The sequence below is a fragment of the Artemia sp. Qi Xiang Cuo genome, chromosome 21 (assembly GCF_049724085.1).
Source record: "Artemia sp. Qi Xiang Cuo chromosome 21, ASM4972408v1, whole genome shotgun sequence".
Lineage (NCBI taxonomy): Eukaryota > Metazoa > Arthropoda > Branchiopoda > Anostraca > Artemiidae > Artemia > Artemia sp. Qi Xiang Cuo.
Genome location: NC_142814.1, coordinates 4321956 through 4345130, shown reverse-complemented (window position 1 = coordinate 4345130; position 23175 = coordinate 4321956). Strand labels below are relative to the sequence as shown.

The 23175-nt window shown below is 36.1% G+C and overlaps 1 protein-coding gene across 1 annotated transcript in view; it reads right to left on the bottom strand.

Annotated features, from left to right (window-relative positions):
• Positions 1-1856: 1856 nt before the first annotated feature.
• LOC148939167 (lachesin-like) overlaps positions 1857-23175 on the bottom strand; it is a 336515-nt gene continuing 315196 nt past the window's right edge. Inside the window, exons 7-8 of the mRNA XM_089106648.1 lie at positions 6199-6492; positions 1857-2101 (exon numbers count right to left, since the gene is read on the bottom strand). Coding sequence (XP_088962774.1) covers positions 1872-2101; positions 6199-6492 — 524 coding nt within the window. The 3' untranslated portion in view covers positions 1857-1871. The remainder of the gene's footprint in view (positions 2102-6198; positions 6493-23175) is intronic.

Here is a 23175-nt window from a genome sequence, read left to right as displayed (position 1 = left end):
ACCCTTGGAGGGCCGGTTGGCCCTTTGGGGGCCCGAGGGACCTTTGAGGACCCGGGGAGGGCCGTGGGGGGTCTGAGGAGGGGGTTTGGGGGATAATCGGTCAAAATTTTTACTTGTTAGTTTACTTTTTTTTTGCGGCGCATCCCTGCGGCGCATCCTGCGGCGCTTTCCTGCGGTGCCTCCCTGCGGCGCATCCTCCGCGGCGCTTTCCTGACCCGCAGCGCATTCCTGCGGCGCTTTCCTGGCCCACGGCGCATCCCGGCGGCGCTTCTCTGCCCCGGGGGACCTTTGGGGACCGGGGGCGGGCCTTGGGGGCACCGGGGGGCCTTGGGGAGTCGGGGGGACACTGGAGGACCGATGGGGCCTTTGGGTGCCCGTGGGCCCGTTGGGGGCGGGGGGAGGGCCTTGGGGGGCGGGGGGGCCCGTTGGTGGCCTGGGGGACATTTGGGGACCGGTGTATGGCCTTTGGGACCCCGTTGGTCCGGTGGGAGCTCTATGGGCCTTTGGGGGGCCTGGGGATGGCCTTTGGGGGTCTGGGTGGGCCTCTGGGGTCCGGGGGCCCTTTGGGGGTCCGGGGGCCCTTTGAGAACCAGATGAGGGTCTGAGGAGGGAGTGTGGGGGGGTGGGGCTTTTTGGGTGCTTGGGGGACCTTTGAGTACCGAGGGCTTCCTTCAGGGTTGTGGTGGGGGGTCAGAACCCTTTGGGGTTGGGGTAGAGGACCTCACAACACTGTTCAAATGTAACTTGTGTCTTATAACGGCCACAGAGTTTCACCCTCAAATTCTCTTCTAAAACCTTTCCTAAAATCTTCTTTCAAAATGTCTCTACCTGTTTCGCCGAAATAATCCCATAAAATGGATAAAACGGTTTCGCCCAAATAATCCCTAAACGTAATTTCAGCGTGTTCCTTTTGTTTGGCATCTCTATGCTAACGCATTTCAAATTTCTAGGAAACCCTTTCCTACGTTAATCTCTTCATCTCATAAATTTTCCTAGCTAAACTATTAGGGTTTCGTTAGAATATCAATTTATCTCTCCGACTTAAAGCTCCGTGAAGCCGTATTTAAAAATAGAATTTCTATCTCTTTAGACTCCCGCATAATTCCAAGATAACAAGTGATGTTAATTATAATTCCTGACACTAAAGATCAATGAAGCCCTATTTGAAAATATAATATTAATTTGTCTCTCTGACCTAAAGAAGTATGATCCCTCAGGCATAAAGATTAAAGATACCTTAATGTTTCATAATTCCCTTTTTGTGAAACAATAATGTCCCCTCGCGATTATGTACATCATGTTCACAGATGCTCATCGTGACAGACCTAAATTTTAAATAAGCTTTAATGTTTCCTAATTCAGTCTTCGTGACTCAATAATTCCCCCGCCGAGTCTGTCAATCACCCCTCATGTCATTCGCACGTGGCCAAACAACAACAGATCGATTGACCTTGACACCCCCCATTAGACTCGATCGATAATCCTTGAATAAATTATGTCCCGTCAGCATTAAACTAAATTGTAGATGGCAGCAGGGGTGCGTGACACGAGCTTTAGGGTCACTTCTACTGAAATTACCTAAAGAAGGATTTTTTAAAATCTGGAGGGGAGAGGGGAAAAAAATCTATGGGCGTTTTCCCCTGGTTGCGCTCTTTTCTGTATCTTAAAATAGATCGGGAGGAAATGATTTATTTCCTATGTGGATCTTTCTGTACACACAGATGTTTGGTACTATTCACGACACGAATTTGCCAAAACAAGGTGATAGACCTTAGAAAAGGAATCCTTTTCTCAACCTATGTACGGGTATTTTTAATAATTAAGTGTGCGTTATTTTAAACAATATTTACATTAACTTTATTAATTGTAAATTAGAATAAGAAAAATGAAACTGTAAACACTAAGTAACAAATAACAACAGAACTGACTGTCTTCCGCAGGCTAGATGATCGTATAAAACTGTTTATACTTTTTTCTATTTCTTCGAGTCTAGAGCTTGCTGTACTTCTGATTGTCGTAGAATCACCCAGACCCTCACTTATGTCGTAATATTCTTCTATGGAATCCAGTGGTATTTTTTCTGTTGCCTCCAATTCTATTTCTAGAAAGAGAAAGGGTGTATATTCCACGTTTCAATGTCCATACCAGTAGAAATTTGCCTTGCAGGGATAGACCTACGAGTATGGGTAACGTATGAGAGTGGGAACCGGCGCTAGCGTCGAAAAAAAAACTATCAACGCCATCTAGCGTTTGGCATTATTTCAAGTTTTGTAATCGTTTTTCTTTCAGGAACTGAGATCAGACACTTATTACAACCCTAATTTTACCTGTTACAGCAATTAAGTTAATAGTTCTTATTATTACACTAAAAATTCAAAGTGTCGCCAAATGCTAGATGGCGTTCATAATCTTTTGTTGACACTGTTGCCAGTTTTCCACTCTTATAAGTTACCCATACTTTTGGGGGTGAATTCAATTAAATAAGAAAGTTGTAGTTGTAACAGGATTAAATTAATTTTTGTCATAGAAATATACTGAAAAATCAAAGCAAAGTCGAATAAGACGCATAATGGTTTCAATATATGGAGTTTGGTAGTCATTCAATCTCCATTGTCTTCTAGTTATCTTTCAAGACCAAATTCAAGCATACACTATGACCTAATTAGTCACAAAAGCCAATTTGTCATATTATGACTATTTCAAGACCAAGTTCAAGCGTACACTATTACCTAATTAGTCACAAAAAGATAATTAGTCATATTATGACTAATTTTATGACTAACTAGTCATAAAAGCAGAAATTCCTCTAACTCCATCCTTGGGGTCAGATGTCAATCCTATGACAGCGTGTCATATACAATAGAACACGTATCCTGAATCAGCTCGAAGATGTAATTCTCTTGGCCTCTTTTAAACAACTGATAAGCTATTTTTTTTTATTATTTTTTAAGTACCAAGTTCGTGCAATATAAACAATATTTGCCCCTTCGACCAATCTTAGGTCTATCTATAACTGGAAATGGCAATTTTCTAAGATGTTTCTTTTGGTTGATTAAAAATTATAAATCTTTTAGGAAAATACCAGGATTTTTGTCAGTGTTGCCCCGTTGAGCCGTGAAAATAGTGTTGTCACGGTTCAGTGTTACCACGTTGAGCACATGTTTTCAGCTTTTTTTTCTGACTTTTCACCCTCGTTTCTGTTTTCTTAAATTTGGTACCCTCTACTACCAGAAGCTTCAGAACTCCTGTGGAATTCTCTTTCATTAGAAATTGAATTTACAATTTTTTTCTAACTTTCTAAAATACTCATATGACTGCATAACTTTCCAATTAACCAATCCCAAAAGGACCGCATCCATGCTTTTCTCGGGGGGGGAGGGGGTAAATAAGGATTTTTCTGTTTTTCTTTACAAAAAAAATAAATAACGCAGCAAAACATGTCAGGGGGGTTAAAGCCCCCCTACCCTCCTGGATACGGCCTTGAATTCCAACAACAGATTTCACTTTCAGTGTTCTGGCACTTTAAAGTAATTCAAAAGAATAAATAATCCTCTTATGAAGAAAACAAGATTGATTACTATAAAACGTGACCGTTGTATCACAAGTACATGGAGGGGGATAATGCCCATTGCTCCCAAAGAGTTTCCTTATATTGACTGGAGTACCAGCTAAATCTAATAACCCTGACCATAGGTCAGATTGGATTGAGCAGAAGTAGAACCATTGATTTTTGTTTATTTATTCCTCAGTGATCTTGTTATCCTCTTATGCTCCTTAGTGATTTTATAATCTTTCTTTTAGTGATTCTCTCCCTATCTCTCTCTCTCTATCTGTCTTTGAATAAGCACAGGGTTTCAATAGCATGTGTTTTCCAGTCCTTTACAGGCCATGAAGCCTCTGTAGGGACAAGTAAAATGTGCCTACTTTGTTGTTTAATAATTTATGCATAAACTTTACCAATTTCAATAACATATCCGTGATATTAAATTTACGGAAATAAGTATTATCACACAGTTCGTGGTAACGAACTGTAAGTAAGGAGCGACCCGGCTCAATGGTAACCGAAACTCTAAAAAACGGAATTTTGATACCAATAGATACATCAAAAGAATCAAATTTTAATTCTGATTTCAAATATATAAGTTTCATCAAGTTTAATCTTACCCATCAAAAGTTTGGCTGATTTTCGAAAAAAGGGGGAAAGACCCCCTAAAAGCTATAGATACTTGATGAAAATTACACCATCATATTTAGCGTATCAGAAAACCCTATTGTAGAGGTTTCGAGCTCCTATCTACAAAAATGTGAAATTTCCCATTTTTGCCAGAAGAAAGATCACGGATGCGTGTTTATTTGTTTTTTTTTTCCCAGGGGTGATCATATCGACCCAGTGAACGTAGAATATCGTGGGAGGGCTCACTCGAACGTAAATTAAAAGTTTTAGCGCGATTTTTAAGTAACCAAAAAATGGAGGACAATTAGGCCCCCTCCCACGCTAATTTTTTTCCCAAAGTCTCCCGATTAAAATTTTGAGATAGCTATTTTGTTCAGCATGGTTGAAAGTATAATAACCACATCTTTTAGGATGACTTAATCTCTCGAAGCCCCCAGGGGGAGGACTGAAAGTTATGAACTTTACCCAATGTTAACGTATAGTATTGGTTATTGGGAAGTATACAGTCGTTTTGAGGGTGAATTTTTTCTGGTAGTGGGGGGTGGGGATGGGTCGGGGGTTATATGGGAGGATCTTTTCATGAAGGAAGTTTTCATGGGGGATGGGACATGGCTATGAAGGGGGTGCCGGATTTCCCATCATTATTTAAAACAAAAATCAGAAATTAAATATAAAAAAACAAGTTTTTCAACTGAAAGTAAGGAGCAACATCAAAACTTAAAACGAACAAAAAATATTAGCTATATGATTGGGTTCACCTTCTAGTCAATGCCTCGGTCTTTAAGCCAAAGATTTTTTAGTACTTTCATAAGAGCTATTTATTCTAATTAACGGCTTTGTGATTAAGGCGTCATTTTTAAAGAATTGGAACAAAATTCGAACTTTAGCTTAAAAAGCAAGGTATTGACTAGGGTTACGTAAGTTAATTTGTAAATTACGTCAGAACCAAATTTAGAGACAGCTATTTAGCAAAAGAAAAGTAAAATTTCTGTGTAAATTTTGTTTACTTATTCAATGACGGTGACCCAACGTAAAAGCTGCATAAACTAAAAAATGATCAGAAATTAAATAAAAAAAATAAGATTTTTAAACTGAAAGTAAGGAGCGACATTAAAACTTAAAACGAACAGAAATTATTCCGTATATGAAAGGGGCTGTCCCCTCCTCAACGCCTCGCTCTTTACGCAAAAGTTTGACTCTGTCTCACAACTTCATTTTTTTTAACAATAAAAAACTTTAGCGTAAAGAGCGAGGCGCTGAGGAGGGGACAGCCACTTTCATATACGGAATAATTTCTGTTCGTTTTAAATTTAAATGTCGCTCCTTACTTTCAGTTTAAAAAACTTGTATTTGATATTTAATTCTTAATAGAACCGACTTAATTATCGAAAGTGAGTCATAGAGCTAACTATGCTAAAAGTATTCTCTCTAGTGATGGCCAAATAACATTATCATCCAAAACAACATTTCCACGGAAAAAAAAAAAAAAACGAAAAAGAAAATTTTTTTCTGATGACATTGAGTCGACCTAAAAACGAGCGTTATTGGCAGACATGCGTATGGGAAGTTATCCCAGGGAGAGACATTGAAATTATTAGGGGACATTAAAAAGCAGCAAATTATAAAATTTGATTTTTTTATTATTAGGAAAATGATAAATTTTCAGGGAGCTGCAATAATACAAGCCCCCCTCCCCATCCCCTAGTTAGGTGGCTGGTGACAAGCTATGTAGCCTAATAATTCTAGTCTTTCATGGCGTCTATTCATGGATTGAGGAGGGAGGGGGAGCAAATGTGTTTTTCAAAACCGATGGAGGGAAAAATTTGTCATTTTCAATGAAAATGCCAATAAAGGGCAATTTTGAATAAAAATACCACCAAAAAAGTATTTTTCATATCATACGGGGTGGATCCAGGGGGCATATGCCCCCTATTCCTTATTTAACGCCATTGTTTTTTCCTCCTTAGTTGAAAAGGATAATACAAAAAGTAAAACTGCCGAGGAGAACAAACGTTTTTACCTACCGTAAAACCTTAAGGTGCTTTCGACTTCTCCAAGAGAATTTTTGGCAACGCAGCGATATCGTCCTGCTTCAAAAGCCGTAAAATTTCGAATTACCAACGTCATAGTTACGCTGAACAGTTGATCATGCTTCTCAATAGTTTCATATCGGTTATTAGTCACTATAAGGTCACCCGTGTCATCTCGTAGCCAATAGTTGATGGAGCGGGGCGAAGCCTCTACATTGCATTCAGCTACTAATTCAGATCCTGTTGTAGCACCAACCAGTTGATTAGGTACATGAATAACCGGATGAACTGCGAAAAAATATTAACCTGTTACAAAGAAAAAAAGTTTGTATAATTCACTTTAATTATTTACAGTGGATCATGTTTAAAGTTTTCTATCCCTCCTTTAAAACTTCCTACGGAGGTATTAAGGTGATAAGGTACCTTATAGGATCACCCTATCTCGTCCATTATAAACTTTTCAGATTTTGTAGCCGAATACTTAGAATTGATTGAGCGGTCTTGCCATAACTTAGATAAGGGATCAAGGTAAATAACAAAAACTAAAAGCTGACACCTGCTTTCAAAGGAATCTTAGATAAGCCATTTAACCTCTCATGTTTTACGCTGAAGATACAGATATTCCGTTGTAATGAAACCTGCATCATCGGAAAGTATGCAGACAAACTTAAACCTCAGAAAATACATTTTAACACCCAAACTTCCTAACCTTCTGCGATCCTATAAATATTGAAGGAGGTCTAAGTAGGGTCTAAATAAATATCCGATCCCAATTGTCTTCAAGTTTATTTTTTAGACTATGCCTGCAATGTAGGTACTGCGGGGTGATGGCTCCCTTTATATTGTAGACAATTTTCTTCTGTATAGCATAAATAATTATATTCACATCCTTACCGGTGTAGAAGAGGGTGAGGTGGGAGGGGTTATTATGAGCACCGTCTGAAAATTTCCTGGGTAGGATCAAAGAACTCGCACCTGAATGCCGTGAATCCTGCTATTAAGTTTCGATATTTCAGACGCCCCCTTCAAATATATATTACACGGATGCATTTCCACAGAGATGATTGTCATTCTTGCAGCAATAGTTAGACGAATGTTAAACTTGAATGTAATTAAATAAAAAAAACAAGTTTTTTTAACTGAAAGTAAGGAGCGACATTAAAACTTAAAACGAACAGAAATTATTCCGTCTATGAAAGAGGTTGTCCCCTCCTCAGCCCCTTGCTCTTTGCGCTAAAGTTTTTTATTGTTTAAGAAAAATAGAGTTGAGAGAAAGTCAAACTTTAGCGTAAAGAGCAAGGCGTTGAGGAGGGGAAAGCCCCTTTCATAGACGGAATAATTTCTGTTCGTTTTAAGTTTTAATGTCGCTCCTTACTTTCAGTTAAAAAAACTTGTTTTTTTATTTAATTTTTGACGTTTTTGAATAAATGCAGTTTTTGATCTTGGCTCACAGTCCATGAATAATTAAATGAAATTTTCATATTAATTTACTTTTATTTGGTTAAATGACTTTCTCGAAACTTGTTTCGTTTTATTTACGAACGTTGTTATTAGTAATAAATATACGTAACTTACGAATTAATTTACGTAACGAACTTCTATATTCATATATTTTTAAAACGTATATTAGGGGTTTCGCCCCCTAGTCAATACCTTGCTCTTTAAGCGAAAGTTCGAATTTTGTTCCAATTCTTTAAAACTGACCGCTTAATCACAAAGGCCGTTAATTAGAAAAAATAGTTCTTATGAAAGTACTAAAAAATCTCTGGCTTAAAGAGTGAGGTATTAACTAGGGGGTGAACCCAATCATATATGTAATATTTTCTGTTCGTTTAAAGTTTTGATGTTACTGCTGTTGCAGTTGAAAAACTTGTTTTTTTTTATATTTAATTTCTGATCTTCTTTTAAATAATGCTGGGAAGTCCGGCGTCCCCTTCATAGCAATGTCCCTTCCCCCATGAAAAATTCCTTCATGGAAAGATCCTCTCAAATAACCCCCGACCCCCCCCCCCCGCCCACTACCAGAAAAAATCTCCCCTGAAAACGTGTACTGTATACTTCCCAATAACCAATACTATATGTTAACATTGGGTGAAGTTCATAACTTTCAGCCCTCCTCCCGGGAACTTCGAGGGATTAAGTCATCCTAAAAGACATACTTATATTATTTTCGAACATGCTGAACAAAATGGCTATCTCTAAATTCCGAGCAGGTGACTTTGTGAAAAAATGAGCGTGGGATGGAGCCTAGTTGCCTTCCATTTTTTTGGTCACTTATAAGGGGCAATAGAACTTTTAATTTGCGTTCCAATGAGTCCTCCCATGATATTTTAGGACCACTGGGTCGATACGATCACCCCTGGAAAAAAAAAAAAAATAAACACGCACCCGTGATCTTTCTTCTGGATCTTTTTTTGCAAAAAATGCAAAATTCCACATTTTTGTAGATAGGAGCTTGAAACCTCTACAATAGGGTTCTCTAATACTCGTAATATGATGGTGTGATTTTCATTAAGTCTCTATAACTTTTAGGGGGTCTTTCCCCCTTTTTTCGAAAATGAGCCAAATTTTCTCTGGCGCCTAACTTTTGATAGGTAAAATTTAACTTGATGAAACTGATATATTTGAAATCAGAATTGAAATTTGATTCTTTTGATGTATCTAGTTGAATCAAAATACCGTTTTCTAGAGTTTTCGTTACCATTGAGCCGGGTCCCAATAACCAATACTATATGTTAACATTGGGTAAAGTTAATAACTTTCAGCCCTCCCCCTGGGGGCTTCGAGGGATTAAGTCATCCCAAAAGACATAGTTATAATATTTTCGACCATGCTGAACAAAATGGCTATCTCAAAATTTGGATCAGGTGACTTTGGGAAAAAAATGAGCGTGAGAAGGGGGCCTAGTTGCCCTCCATTTTTTTGGTCACTTAAAATGAGCACTAGAACTTTTCATTTCCGTTCCAATGAGCCCTCTCACGATATTCTAAGACAACTGGGTCGATACGATCACCCTCTGGAAAAAACACAAAAAACAAATGAACACACATCCTTGATCTTTCTTCTGGCAAAAAATAGAAAATTCCACATTTTTGTAGATAGGAGCTTGAAACCTGTACAGTAGGGTTCTCTGATGCGCTGAATATGATGGTGTGATTTTCATGAAGGCTCTATAACGTTTAGGGGGTCTTTCCCCCTTTTTTCGAAAATCAGCCAAATTTTCTCAGGCGTCTAACTTTTGATAGATAAAATTTAGCTTGACGAAACTTATATATTTGAAATTAGAATTAAAATCTGATTCTTTAGATGTATCTATTGGTATCAAAATTCCGTTTTTTAGAGTTTCGGTTACTATTGAGCCGGGTCGCTCCTTACTTACAGTTCGTTACCACGAACTGTTTGATAAACGGGGTTTGAATAAAGGAGTAGTAACCTCCTTGACATTTTAAAGAGCCTTGGATCAAAAAACTCATAGCAACGAACTGCAAGTAAAGAGTGCACCTTGTCAATCGAACTGAATCTCTAAAGACAATGTTTGGTGACAATATATACTAAAACGAAATATATTATTAATTCTGGCTCTAATTTGCATAATATATTAGTATTTAAGTTGCTCATCATTGATATTAGCACATGAAAAATTGGCCAAAATTTCGAAACAGGAATAAAACTCCCTCAAAAGAAGTACAATCTTGATGTACATTAATTTGAAAAAAAAAACAGTTTTTTTCCACCAAAAGTAAGGAGCAACATTAAAACTTAAAACGAACAGAGATTATTACGTATATGCGGGGGATGCCTCCTCCTCAAAACCTTGCTCTTCACGCTAAACTTTTCTTGTACATCTAAAAAAGCTTCTTATTGTTCTATTTAAACGACCCTTCTGGTTAAGGAGTCGTTACTAGAAAGCAAGGCCAATAGAAATAATTTAGTATAGGAATTCTGGCTAAATCCCCCAATTTAAGATTTCCCCTGAAAAGCTCTTCCCCTGGAAACTTCCCTCCCTATGGAGAGTTATACCCGTGTAAAATCCCCCCGCCGTAAAATTCTCCTCTCCTTCCATGCGAATAATGTATGCATTCTTCCCAATAACAAATACTATACTTAAACAATGGGCAAATTTTATAACTTAAAGACCTTTCCCTAGGGTTTGGGGGGGTCATTTTATCTCCAAAGGCATAGTTGTTAAGGCTTTCAACTATGCTAGACAAAATGGCTATCTCAAAATTTTAATGGGACGACTTTGGGGAAAAGTGACGTGGGAGGGGGCTTAGTTGCCCTCTAATCTTGTTGGTCACTTAAAAAGGGTACTAGAACATTTAATGTATGTTCGATTTATTCCTCTCCCGATATTCCAGGACCGTTGATACAATCACTCCTGGTGAAAAACAAATAAATAAATACGCATCCGTAATTTTTCTTCTGGCATAAAATACAAGATTGCAAATTTTGCTAATAGGAGCTCTAAACTTCTACAGAGTTTATATATATATATATATATATATATATATATATACAAGAAAAATTGAAGCAAGTGATTGACAAGAAAAATCATATGATTGACGTCATGTTTATGAGTATATTTCAAGAGAATAAATTATGTCATCCCCCCTCCCCAAGAGTGGACGTATCATTTTTATATCTATAACGCGTGCAACAGTAAAAAAGAAACACAGCTAAGTATAATTTTTGTTTATTTAATTTTTTTTAAATTTTTTTAATTTTTTGTTTATTTAATGTTTTTTTAAATTTTTTAAATTTATTTATTTCTGGTGATGATGTACACAATTATCCTACTCGTCATGCTAGAGATATATGGACACCTCAAGTTACTAATACTAGATCACTATTTTCAATATGTCACGCGGGGCCAATTGTCTGGAATAATTTGACTGTTTCTTTAAAAATTTCAGCAAATCTATGTGAATTCTGTCGGACCCTTAAAACCCTTTGTCCTCATAGGTATGAATTTGTTTAAAGGGTGGTATAGTTGAGTCACTCTCAGGTTTTGCCCGGAACCCGTTTTTCCCTTTTTTCCTATATATATTTTTATTTTTTGTTTTGTTTATTTATTATTCATTGGGATGGCGGCGGGAAGTTTTGGAGTATGTGAAGTATTGATTTTTGGTTATTGCGACCAGGAGCCAAGTGAGTGTAGGATTTTCATTTTTTCTTCTTTTGTAGCGATAAAAGATTTATTATTTGTGGCGATAGAAGATTTGCTACTTGTGGCGATAGAAATTTCTCCGATAGCGCCGCTTATAGCGCTGGAGATTGTGTCAACTGGGCTAGTGCCACTTTCAATTAATAAGATCAAATTGAATATTCAGGCATATAAATGTGGTCTCTTCTTTATCGGGAAATCTGAAGAGAAGATTCATCTGGGAGCATTTAACTTGAAGACTTGAGAAGTAATTACATGTCATCAGACTAGACGCAGACATATAAATGAAATAAACACGGATAAGAAGACAATAGATTTATTGAACATACATACTTAGTTGCTCAGCAACTGGTCACTTCAATGACAATAACGGTGACCAAAATACAATAATTTCGCCTGAATCTCTCTAGGTCTGATGTATTAATTGTTTCAGATCTGACTTAAGATTAAAACTAAAAAGCACATCTACCCTACTACCAAACGCAGTTCTTTCGTCCTGCGCTGTAAGGACTGCCCGCCATTGGCCCAAGAGGGCCAAGGATGTAAATCTTTCGTCCAATGAATTCTTTAAGATTTTTCAGATGATTCAGGCGTTCACACGATTTTTTGCCATTTAAACTTCCTTAGAAATATCGTACGTAGCATTTTTCTTGCTAATAATTATGTTAGCGAAATTCGAACGACTAGCGTCGTTGTTCGACTGAAGCTAGAATGCAATTCCTATTTTTGCTGATTAAGAATTTAGACTCTTGGAAGCGGTATTTGAAATCAATTAGGGGACGTTTAATTTCTGCCCGAATCATCTTTAGAAGGAAAGAATCTTGTATTTTAAACGTATGTTATTCTATTACTGGTGCACATCACGCTTTCCATTAAATAATGACGTCCCGTCATTAGTAACTGCTCATTAAGATTGCTTAAAATTTTTCAATTATTTTTCTTATTTTATTCTACATCCCTATCTAAAATTCATCTACCGGACTAAGATTATTTTTGGTTCTAGGTTAGCTACTATACTAAATATTTTTTTTCTTCTATATCTAACACTGATTACTTTTAAATTTCTAATAAGGTTGTGACTATTCTACTTTTACATTAGTTTTTTTGCTGTCTGTATGACATACTACATACTATCTACACTACGTTAAATGAATAACATGATAATATTACACCTAATTCTACTTATGGTACATACATGAATGATTTATAACATACAATATTGGGTTCATCATATTCACTGATAACATTAAAACACTTTCACTATTGGGATTTTTGAATTGTCAAAGTTATTAGGAAGTAACACATGTAGCTTCACATCTATTCATCACCTTTCGTGTCCTTAATGTACTACACCCTCCTGTTGTAAATAATTGTCCTTCACTCTTTTTGTCTTGGCAAAAATTTTGAAGCATTTACGTTGTGGTTTCTTCGTGGAACAGTTCGAGTCTAGTTGTCTTTACACGACAAGTTTTCCCTAATAGTCAACTGGGAAATGACCGTTAAATATCGTTCTAATAGTCAACTGGGAAATGATTTTTTCCACTACAGGTGTTGGTGTTTTTCATCTCAGCATATCATTTTTAGGATTTTTTGAGGCACATAGAGAATGTATTCTCGCGTAAAATTGTTCATTTGTGCCTTTTGAAACGGGTTGTCGTCATACTATAGTGATTCTCTTAATATATTGTCTTTAAATTCAACTTCAAACATCTTCGAATATCATTTGACTTCAAATATCGTTTATCTTGTACTGCTCGATGGGGTTCTCAGAATTAAACCTCAAATTGTCTCTAACTTCAGTTTCAAATATCTTCAAATTTCTTTAAGTATCTTTCAAATTCAAATATCGTTAAATATCGTCTATCTTGTTCTGATCGATGGGGTTCTCAGAATTAAACTTCAAATTGTCTCTAACTTCAGTTTCAAATATTTTCAAATGTCTTTAAGTATCATTTAACTTCAAATATCGTTAAATATCGTTTATCTTGTTCTGATCGACGGGGTTCTCAGAATTAAACTTCAAATTATCTTTAACTTCAGCTTCAAATATCTTCAAATGTCTTTAAGTATCTTTTTAACTTCAAATATCGTTAAATATCTTTTGTTATGCGCTGGTCGTTAAAGTTCTCAGCATTTATGTGATTACATAGTTCGCTAAAGCACTTTATACTGAGGTTGAAATATAGTGTTACCTTATATGTAATATTTTTCATAGTCGAAGAAACGACGATCGAAGGTAACTGTTGTTTTTGTAGACGAAGCTGGGATGAAAGTTGCCTGAAGTTATGGTGAGTACTCTTCGTTGGTTGAGATATGATGAAAATAGATTCTACTGGGTCGTATCTGTACTGGGCAGCTCATTGTAATGCTCAATAACCTATTTGCCATTTACTTTCCTGTAATAGAAATAGCGAGGCAGAATCACACGTTCTTTAAAGTAAACACTCTTAGTACAAATAAGTCATGTACTAATTGGGTACATTAATTTCTAAGCTATGAGACAGAATTAAATAAATACACTAATATTAGTACTCACAATGAAAATCTAACACAGAAATGTCTTCAAGTTTGTTTTGAGAAGGGAAATATCGATATTAAGTAAACATAATTTACCCTAAATTATTAAGTTTGAGGTCTACTTTTACAATATTTTTCATGCCTGCATTGTTCACGCACGTCCGTGTTGTTTAAGAGACGCATGTTGCAGTGTCATCACCACAAGGTTTTACGCAAACAGTACTACAATGAGGGAAAAGAACATAACAAGGACCAGTGGAGACCTCTCTACCCACTCGTTTTCTAATGTCTTCCCTATTCCTAGGCTTAGACTCTCTCGTTGGGCTCCGGGTTTAACCTCAGTTGAAACGCAGAGGTGTTCTTCTTTGTTTCTCCTTTTTCTTTTCTTGGATTTTCCGTAGTTGCAAGTCAACATTGGTGCCTCGTATTCGCTTTTCGAATAAGGTAATTAGATGCAGGATTCCAAGCTTGCTGAAATGCTGCTGTTTAACAGCTGAAATGCTGAGGTTAGGACTTTCCACGATCATGTTTAGGTATAGGACCAATAGTTTCTCTTGTAAAAGAAGTCATGATAGCCCTTATGTGGTGGTTTTTTTTTGATTTTATTAAGCTGCCCAATATGAGGGTACGGCCTACTGAATTTCATAGTTTAAAAATCAAACTTCTTTTCAAAATAGCCGACGCTCCGAACTAGTCGTGTTTACTTCAGTTAATAAAAACAAATTCGCTTTATCAAAATATACTGAAAACTGGCGGAAATTTGTACGGGTATAATGGGGGTGAAGAAATATAGGCTTCAAGAGGAAATCTCTTTAGTATTCGCTATATCAGAATTGGATAATTTAATGTACATGTTGCTCAAATAAATTTCGCATAAACTAAAAAAGAGGGAAACAGGAAAAAAATTGACAAAAATAAACGTTTTTCACTAAATGAAGCACAGTCTTTTCAAGTTAAACATAAACCTTAGTCTAACTTAAATAAATTATCAGGTTCTAAATAGTTTATTGAGATAATTAAATTTTAATTAATAACTTATTGAGAAATTATATTTTATTAAATAATTAAAGTAAAAAATTGAGTACGAATTGATTCTTAGAATAATTAAATGAGAATTTGACTGATATTTTAAGCAAGAAAAAAGAACAAAACCGCTAGTAAAAAAAGGACGATTAAACACTAAAAACCTAAAAATAGAGCAAAACACGATTCAGATCAAGTTCTAGCTATGAATAGTGTCAGATTATCGAATTTTTAAGTCAAGTTAGGCATATTTGATTTACTTTTGATTAATTTTCTTCATAGTTAATTTTTTTTTTTCCATTCTTCACGTGGAAGGCAATTTCAGTAGGGATTCTACATCTTAGAAAACTCTTATGCCCGTGGTAGAGAGGAGATTTCGCCTCGACTTAATCCATGTATAAAACCATTAGTAAAGATATCACCGTCATCACCTTGCAGTCTTCTTATTGGTAGAAATTAAACGATTAGTAAAAAAAATTTTTTTTTTTTTGATGACATCAATCTTTGTTTGGACCTGGGTCGAATTTTCATAGAAAATTCGAGGGGACCGCCAAAACCCAACAAATTAAAAACTATATGGGTTTTGGGTTCCTACCCCGGCTTCTCACAAGATTTGGCCCAACGCGAGTTGTCGTTTTCAGTCGACCACGAGTTTCCTACCCTTGCTTATTTTCTGTGATCGTCAACGTTTTGACATTACTCGTATTTATTTATTTTTTTTTTCATTAATATTGACTTGGTTAAATTTACTTTCAAAATTTTGAATTTATTATGGTGTTAAATTTTTTATATTTGAAATTTGTCTTTTCGTTAATTAGGGATATTTCCATATGTCAGGTTTTTTAACCGTTCTGCCTGACTGTGTCGTGATTTTGTACTGTGTTTATTGTGGTTTTTTGTTTTTGGGTTTATCTAGCGAAAAAAAGTCAAAATTTTTTTATTGTTTTTTCAAAAATTCTTGCCCATTTAATTTCGTTTGTTTCCCGTGTGCGGCTGCTGAGGTCGGCCTTGATTTTCCTACTTCTTTAACTACTATATGGTCTGCTTCGCCGTCAGACTCTTCGGAACTGGTTTCCGACAAATCCGGATTAGAACTTTTCGAGGTGGCGCTTTTTGAGGTGTCACCTGCCCTTCTTTCGTAAATTTCTACTCCTCTGGAAGTAGAAGGTTTATTCTCTAAGTCCTCGCCTTGAGTTCTCAACTCGGGAGATTTGAAAGATTCTTGAGAGCTTTGGGAGGAATCAATAGTTTTTGCGGGGTTCCTCCATTGTTTGAAGGCCATGTCCTCAGGGGAATGGGGCATTTTTTGCACTAGGGTTTTCCTCCATGAAGTCCATTGTTTAGGTTTGGCCTTGGACACAGTTATATCATGATATTGACCTTGCTGGTCATCCTTTGGAGTTTTATTTCCGGGCAATGTAGTTTGGCTCGTTTTTACGGGAAAATTTATGAAATCGATAGCTTCCCGTAGGTTTGTTTTAGTTAAATCTGTGGGAGGAGTTTTCTTCACAGTAATACCGGGGGTTTCTACAGCTCTGTTTAATTCTTCCTGTAAAGAGAGGGGTCTTTCTATCGGTGTTGCAGGGGAAACCATATCGTCTGGAAATCTTTTGGGGGGACATGGGGTCGAAATTCTATCGGGGAAAAACTGGGTTTTTGGAGATATTGTATAATCTAAATCTCCTGCGCTCGCCGATGAATAAATTTTTGGACTTTTTCGCGTTTTTATTTCAGGAAAAAATGCTGGTATTAGGGATTTTTTCTTAGGAACAACTAAATTTTCCATTGCTAAAAATTCTTCAAAATTTTCCTGATCACTGTCATTCTCAAAATAGTCTTGCTTGAAATTAAAGGGTTTTAGCTCTGCCAATCTTGACCTAGGGGGCTCATTTTCCGAATCTGACGAATCAGTAGAAGAGGGATGTGATACCCATCTCTCTGGAAATTTGGCTCTTTTTATTCGGCTAACATGCGCCTTGTAAGTTCTTCCGCTATCGGGGTTTTCCATTTTTAAGGTATATTCGTTTTCCTAGTTTTTGACAATTCTCTACGGTCCAGAATATTCGTTGGAAAATTTTTTTACTTCCGTTTTCACCTTGTTCCTTAGGTAAACAAAGTCTCCTACCTTGAAATCTATATTCCCCTTAACTTTGGGTTGGTTTCTTAGCTCTTGGTTTATTTTACATTTTTCCAAATCTTGCCTAACTATTTTATAAGTTTTCCTCATCCTATTTATGAATTCTTGTTTATAATCTTCTGAGTCGTTATAATACTGCCGAGACTCAATAATTTCATTATATGGGATTCTAAAATCACGACCGAAAAGTAAATAAAATGGATTGTCTCTGGTTGTTTCGGAATTATCAGTGTTGATTACGTTGGGAAAATAAGGTAAGAATTTATCTCAGTCACTCCAATTTTATTTAGTATAAATAAATATAAAGGTAAAAAAAATATTATTCCTGTTTTATATTTTTACATTAGCTTGTGGATTGTAAGGCGCGGTCACCAATTTCTCTATATTAAGGAAACTCATTAAATCTTTTGTTACTTTTGCAACAAAATTGCTCCCGTTGTCGCTCAAAATTTTATTAGGAATGCCAAATCGTAAAAATAATTTTGCTAATGCCTTACTTGTGTCATAAGCACATTGATTTTTTAATGCTTTTGCAAAATTGAATCCGAATAAATTATCCGCAACTGAAAGAATATAAGGAGTATCTTTGATTTAATCAATTAAGACTAAACGAGCACCGTCCGGGTCAACTGAAATCATCGAAACAGTGTACGTCAAAGTCTGAACTCTTCCCATGTGGATATGTAGGGCCACTTGGGAGATAGCTTCTATGGTATATGCCTCGCATTTACCTGCAAAGACTTTTAGTATTTTCAGTTCTAAGTTTACGTCAAAGTATTGTTTTAACTTATGGAACGTTTTCATAATTCCTAGATTTCCACTTGTATCCGAATGAAAATATTCGAATGCAGGCCCTCTCAAGTTTTTTGGTAACACAGGTATTATCGAGGTTTGGTTTCTATTTTTCTCAGCAGTCACAATTCTACACAGTATTTCTTCATCAAGATCATAGTAAAAATTATCTATCTCTTTTCTAAGAGTTTTGAATTTATCTGATGACGCCTTGTCATTCACAAAATAATCAATTAGTGTTACACACATTTCGTCCTTTTTTTGCTTTCTTTTTATATTTTCCAAAGACAAGGGACAAAAGTTAATCTTATTTTCTTTTACTGCGTCTCTGATTTTGTTTTTCTTACATCCATGATTGCTCTTAGCAATTATGGCGTCAACTTCATTTTCTTCATCTTCCGATGAAACATTTTCTGGATATCTATTTAAAAAGTCGCAAGCTGAATTTTGATTGCCTTTTAAATGTTCAAATTCGTAATCTAGGTCTTGGATTTTCATAATCCATCTAGCTAGAATTCCCGTGGGGTTTTTTAATTTGCACTGGTACTGCGAACTTTTATGGTCTGATCGTAGTATAAATTTTCTACAAATTAAATAATGCCTAAATTTGTCCAAGTGGTAGATAATAGATAACAATTCTAAGTTTGTGGCGGAATAACTGCTTTCGCCCTTTGATAAAGTTTTACTTGAATAGCATATAACTTATTCTATTTGTTTAGGCGTTCCCTGTAGAGGGTTAGGCTTTTCTACCGGAATTATTTGCGAAAGGATAGCGCCTATGCCCTTTGAGCTAGCATCAGTGGTAACGATGAATTTTCCGTTTTCGAAATCAGGGAGTGATAAAATTGGTTCAGAAGTGAGTGCCTTTTTGAGACGGTCTAAGGAAGTTTGAGCTTCCTGGGACCAGGTAACATTATGGGAGTTTCCTTTGGTTAATTCCGTGAGGGGTTTCGCAATTTGGGCATAATTGCGTACGAATTTTCTAAAGTAGCCAGTAAGGCCTAAAATTCCTCTTAGTTCTTTCATAGTTTTGGGGGGCTTGAGGTTCTCAACACATTTTATTTTATCAGGGTCTAGGGATATCTCTCTCTGTGTTACTACTACTCCCAAGAATTTAATTTTAGATTGAAATACATTTACTTTCTCAGGCCGGCATTCTAAATTGCCTTGCCTGAACTTCTCGAACACCTTAGCTAAAGTTGCTAAGTGTTACTCAGTGTTTTCCCCCACACATATAACATCGTCAACATAGTGATTTGTGTTCTTCAATCCCCTGCACATGTGTAGAAGGGATCTGTATCATGTACGGGAACTGGTTGTCTGCCTGAACAGTGCCCGTACGTATTCGTAACATCTATGTTTAGAAGATGGAAATTCAGTCTTTCTGACGATCGTTTTGGCTATTTTAACTTGGTTGGGGCCTTGGGTAAGGTCCAAAGAAGTAAAAAATTTTTGTTCCTTTGAAATTGAGTCAAGAATTTTATCTACTCTTGGTAGAGAATATTTATCGCTAACTTCTTGTTTGTTGAGAGCCCTATAATCTACTGGGAGTCTAAGATCGCCATTCTTTTTTGGTGCTAAGATCACTGGTGCGCTATACAGACTTATACTTTGGCGTATAATTTAGTTTTTTTTCTAATTCTTGGATTTTATTTTTTAACCACTTTTTGTGCTTATATGGCACACGGTATGGTTGTTTTTCTACGGGATTACCGGTTGTTAAAATTTAATTTTAGTAAAATTGAATTAGACCTATGTAATATTAAGATTCAGAAAATAAATCCTTAAATTTACATAATAATTCGCATAATTTTTTATTAAGTTACAAGTCCATATAATCCATATTAAATGTGTTTAAAAATTGCGATTCAGTCAAAGGATATTCGTTATTTGAAGTTTTAATGCCGTTTACTAGGTTTATTTTAGAATTTTCGCATTTATTTAAATCATTTTCCGTTAAAACCTCAATTTGGGCTAAAAAAGTCCCCCTTTTAATTGTAATTGTATCATTTTCATGGTTATTGGTTACCCAAATAAAACCTTCCCCTTTGTCATAAGATATAATTTGGTCCTCGCATAACAGATTTTGGGGTATCTCAGACGATGTCGCAAAAAGCTTTTCTAATTTGCTGATGTTTGGCTCGATCGTCTGTAATATTTAAATTTTTCTCTTTGGTGAGGGGTATACTTGTGTTTCCTTTATCGTACATCCTCCCTATTTTTCATTGTTCTACGAGTTTATTATCGTAATGGTTTCGATCTTCTGTAATATTGTGGCATTTTCTTGTGTCACGTCGGGTTTTTTTTTGTTTTTCAACAATTCTGCTATTTTTTGAATTTCGTTTGACCTGTACTGTTGCATATCTCTTATTTTTATTTTCGCATGTTCAATACTTCTATTATTTAAATTTTCTTCGTTTCTGCGATATCTCTCAGGAAAATTGAACAAATTTCCGATTATGCCATGTCTTTGCGAGACATGAGGTTCAAAATACTTCGCCATTATACCATTAGAAATTTTGTTTACTGTTATGTTATCTTCGTAACCTCTTTTTCGATTTATTAAGGTAGATGTTTCTTTCCTTACCTTAGCTGGGTATACGAGCTTCTCGTTGGCTACATGTAATTGTATTCCATTAGACCTTATAAAATTTTCCCCTATAATAGCTTCATATGGGAGATTATCACATATAATAAAATGTGTCATGAAGGTTCAATTGTCTCTTTTTACGTTTAGGCAAATTGACCCTTTTGCATTTAATTTATGACCTGTAACACTTGTTAAATTGGGATTATTAGGGTTCCTTTGTCGCCTAATTTGCAGAGGCAACATATTAAATACGCAAGAGTTTATGATATTTACAGTAGCTCCACTATCAACTAAGGCCGTAAAGTAAACGTTTTCTACACAAAAATCATTAAATATAGGTAACTTGTTAGTAATATCACTACAAGAAGGCACTAGTATTGGTTTGGAACAATCAAATATTCTTGACACCCCCGCGGACCATCCCATATTTTTGGGTTGCCTGACGTGTGCTTCTAAGGATTTATTTCATGTTTTGGTCACCATTACTGGAATTAGGATAGCGTGTTTTCCATAGGACTGTTCATGTTGTTTACGTCTACCAGTATTTACCATATCTAATTATGGTAGCATGGATGTCTCGTGTCAGTGCCGTTTGCTGGCGATGACTGCCAGTGCCGTTGGCTTGTAAAATTTTCATTTCTCATCGGCAAATTTTCATGATTTTTATATTGCATTCTCGCATTATATTGGCCTTGTTGAGTATTTAGGTTTTCAAACCGATATTTAATTTGCCTGTTGGGGATAGGGTTATATGAATTTCGTTGGTACGCGTTATAAGGTACTGATTGGCGCAATCCCCCTGGCTATAGCCTATTGCACGACCGGTGCTAAAATTTGTTCTTCTGAACAAATGGTTACCGTAATCTTGCCTATTGCCGACAGCAATTCTTTGTATGGGATTGGGAGCATAGTGGCACTGTCTTGCTAAGTGAACAACACTTTTGCAGTTATAGCACGTTCTTATTGTAGGGTTAGTGGGCTGAAAACGTAGTGTTTTCTGCCTGCTGGGTTCTGGGGTTTTATATCTTTGTGCCATTGAAAAGAAATTGGGGGATGCCTGATCTCCCTTGAAGACTAGGTTCGTGTTTTAGTCGCCTAAGCTATTTATTTTTGCATTACTATGATTAGCAACCATTTTATCGAATTCGATTAATCGTTCTACTCCTGAACTGCGAGATCCAGCGTCTAAATATTTTTGGATATTACTACTCTGTATAGTTTTGGGGGCAGCCCTTGCAAAAAGGTATTTAGTATGACTTTTTCATACAGTTGCCCAGAACCACTTCCGTATTTTGCTTCTACAGAAATGCGTATATTATCCAGGTATTCTCGTATATTCTGTGGAAAATCAAAGTTCACTACTCCGTGTTTTAATTTATTTATTGAACTGGTTTCTATGAATCTCTCTTGGAATGCTTTTAACAAGTCATCAACCGTATTTATCGGCAAATTGGCGTTATTGCCTATGGAAAGTTCGACCAGTTTTAGAAAAGTTAAGGCCTGGCCTCTTAATCGTAGTAAAAGCATGTCTTTTAACGCTCCAACGTCTGTTTTTGTTAATTGTACAAACTGGGTCAATTCGATATTAAATTCATCAATATCTGACTGACCATTGTACTCTGGTATAGATTTTGCAATCTCTATATTTTTTGCGACTAACTTTTGTACTATTAATAATTCGTTTAGTTCGTCCATTTTTTTTTTGCTTTTATATAAACTTAAAACTTTACTTAACCTATTTTGGGGTAGGCTATTATCTCCTATGAGATATAAGGGGTTTACTGTCGTAGCCTAGCGGTTATAGGCCTAATCAATTTTCTTATATGTCTGTATCTTTCCAACAATTAAATTCAAATTACAAAGTTCAAATAGCCTAACTTGTTCGCAGTTTTCCTCAAATTTCCGACACGCGCCATTTGTTGCGGTAAAAGATTCATCATTTGTAGCGATAGAAGATTTGCTACTTGTGGCGATAGAGATTTCTCCGATAGTGTCGCTTATAGTGCTGGAGATTGTGTCAACTAGGCTAGCGCCACTCTCAATTAATGAGAGAAAATTGAATATGTAGACATATAAACGTGGCCTCTTCTTTCTTGGGCTATCTGGAGATCAGATTCCTTTGAGAGCATCTACCTTAGAGACTTACGAACTAGTTACCTATTATTGGACTAGACGCACACATATAAATGAAATAAACACGGATAAAAAGACAATAGATTTATTGAACTTACATTCTTAGTTGCACAGGAACGGGTCACTCCAATGACAATAACGGTGATCAAAATACAATAATTTCGCCTGAATCTCTCTAGGTCTGATGTATTAATTGTTTCAGATCTGACTTAAGATTAAAACTAAAAAGCACATCTACCCCACTACCAAACGCAGTTCTTTCGTCCTGCGCTGTAAGGACTGCCTGCCATTGGCCCAAGAGGGCCAAGGATGTAAATCTTTCGTCCAATGAATTCTTTAAGATTTTTCAGATGATTCAGGCGTTCACACGATTTTTGCCATTTAAACTTCCTTAGAAATATCGTACGTAGCATTTTTCTTGCTAATAATTATGTTATTAAAATTCTAACGACTAGCGTCGTTGTTTGACTGAAGCTAGAATGTAATTCCTCTTTTTGCTGATTAAGAATTTAAAGTCTTTGAAGCGGTATTTGAACTCAATTAGGGGACGTTTAATTTCTGCCCGAATCATCTTTAGAAGGAAAGAATCTTGTATTTTGAATATATGGTATTCTA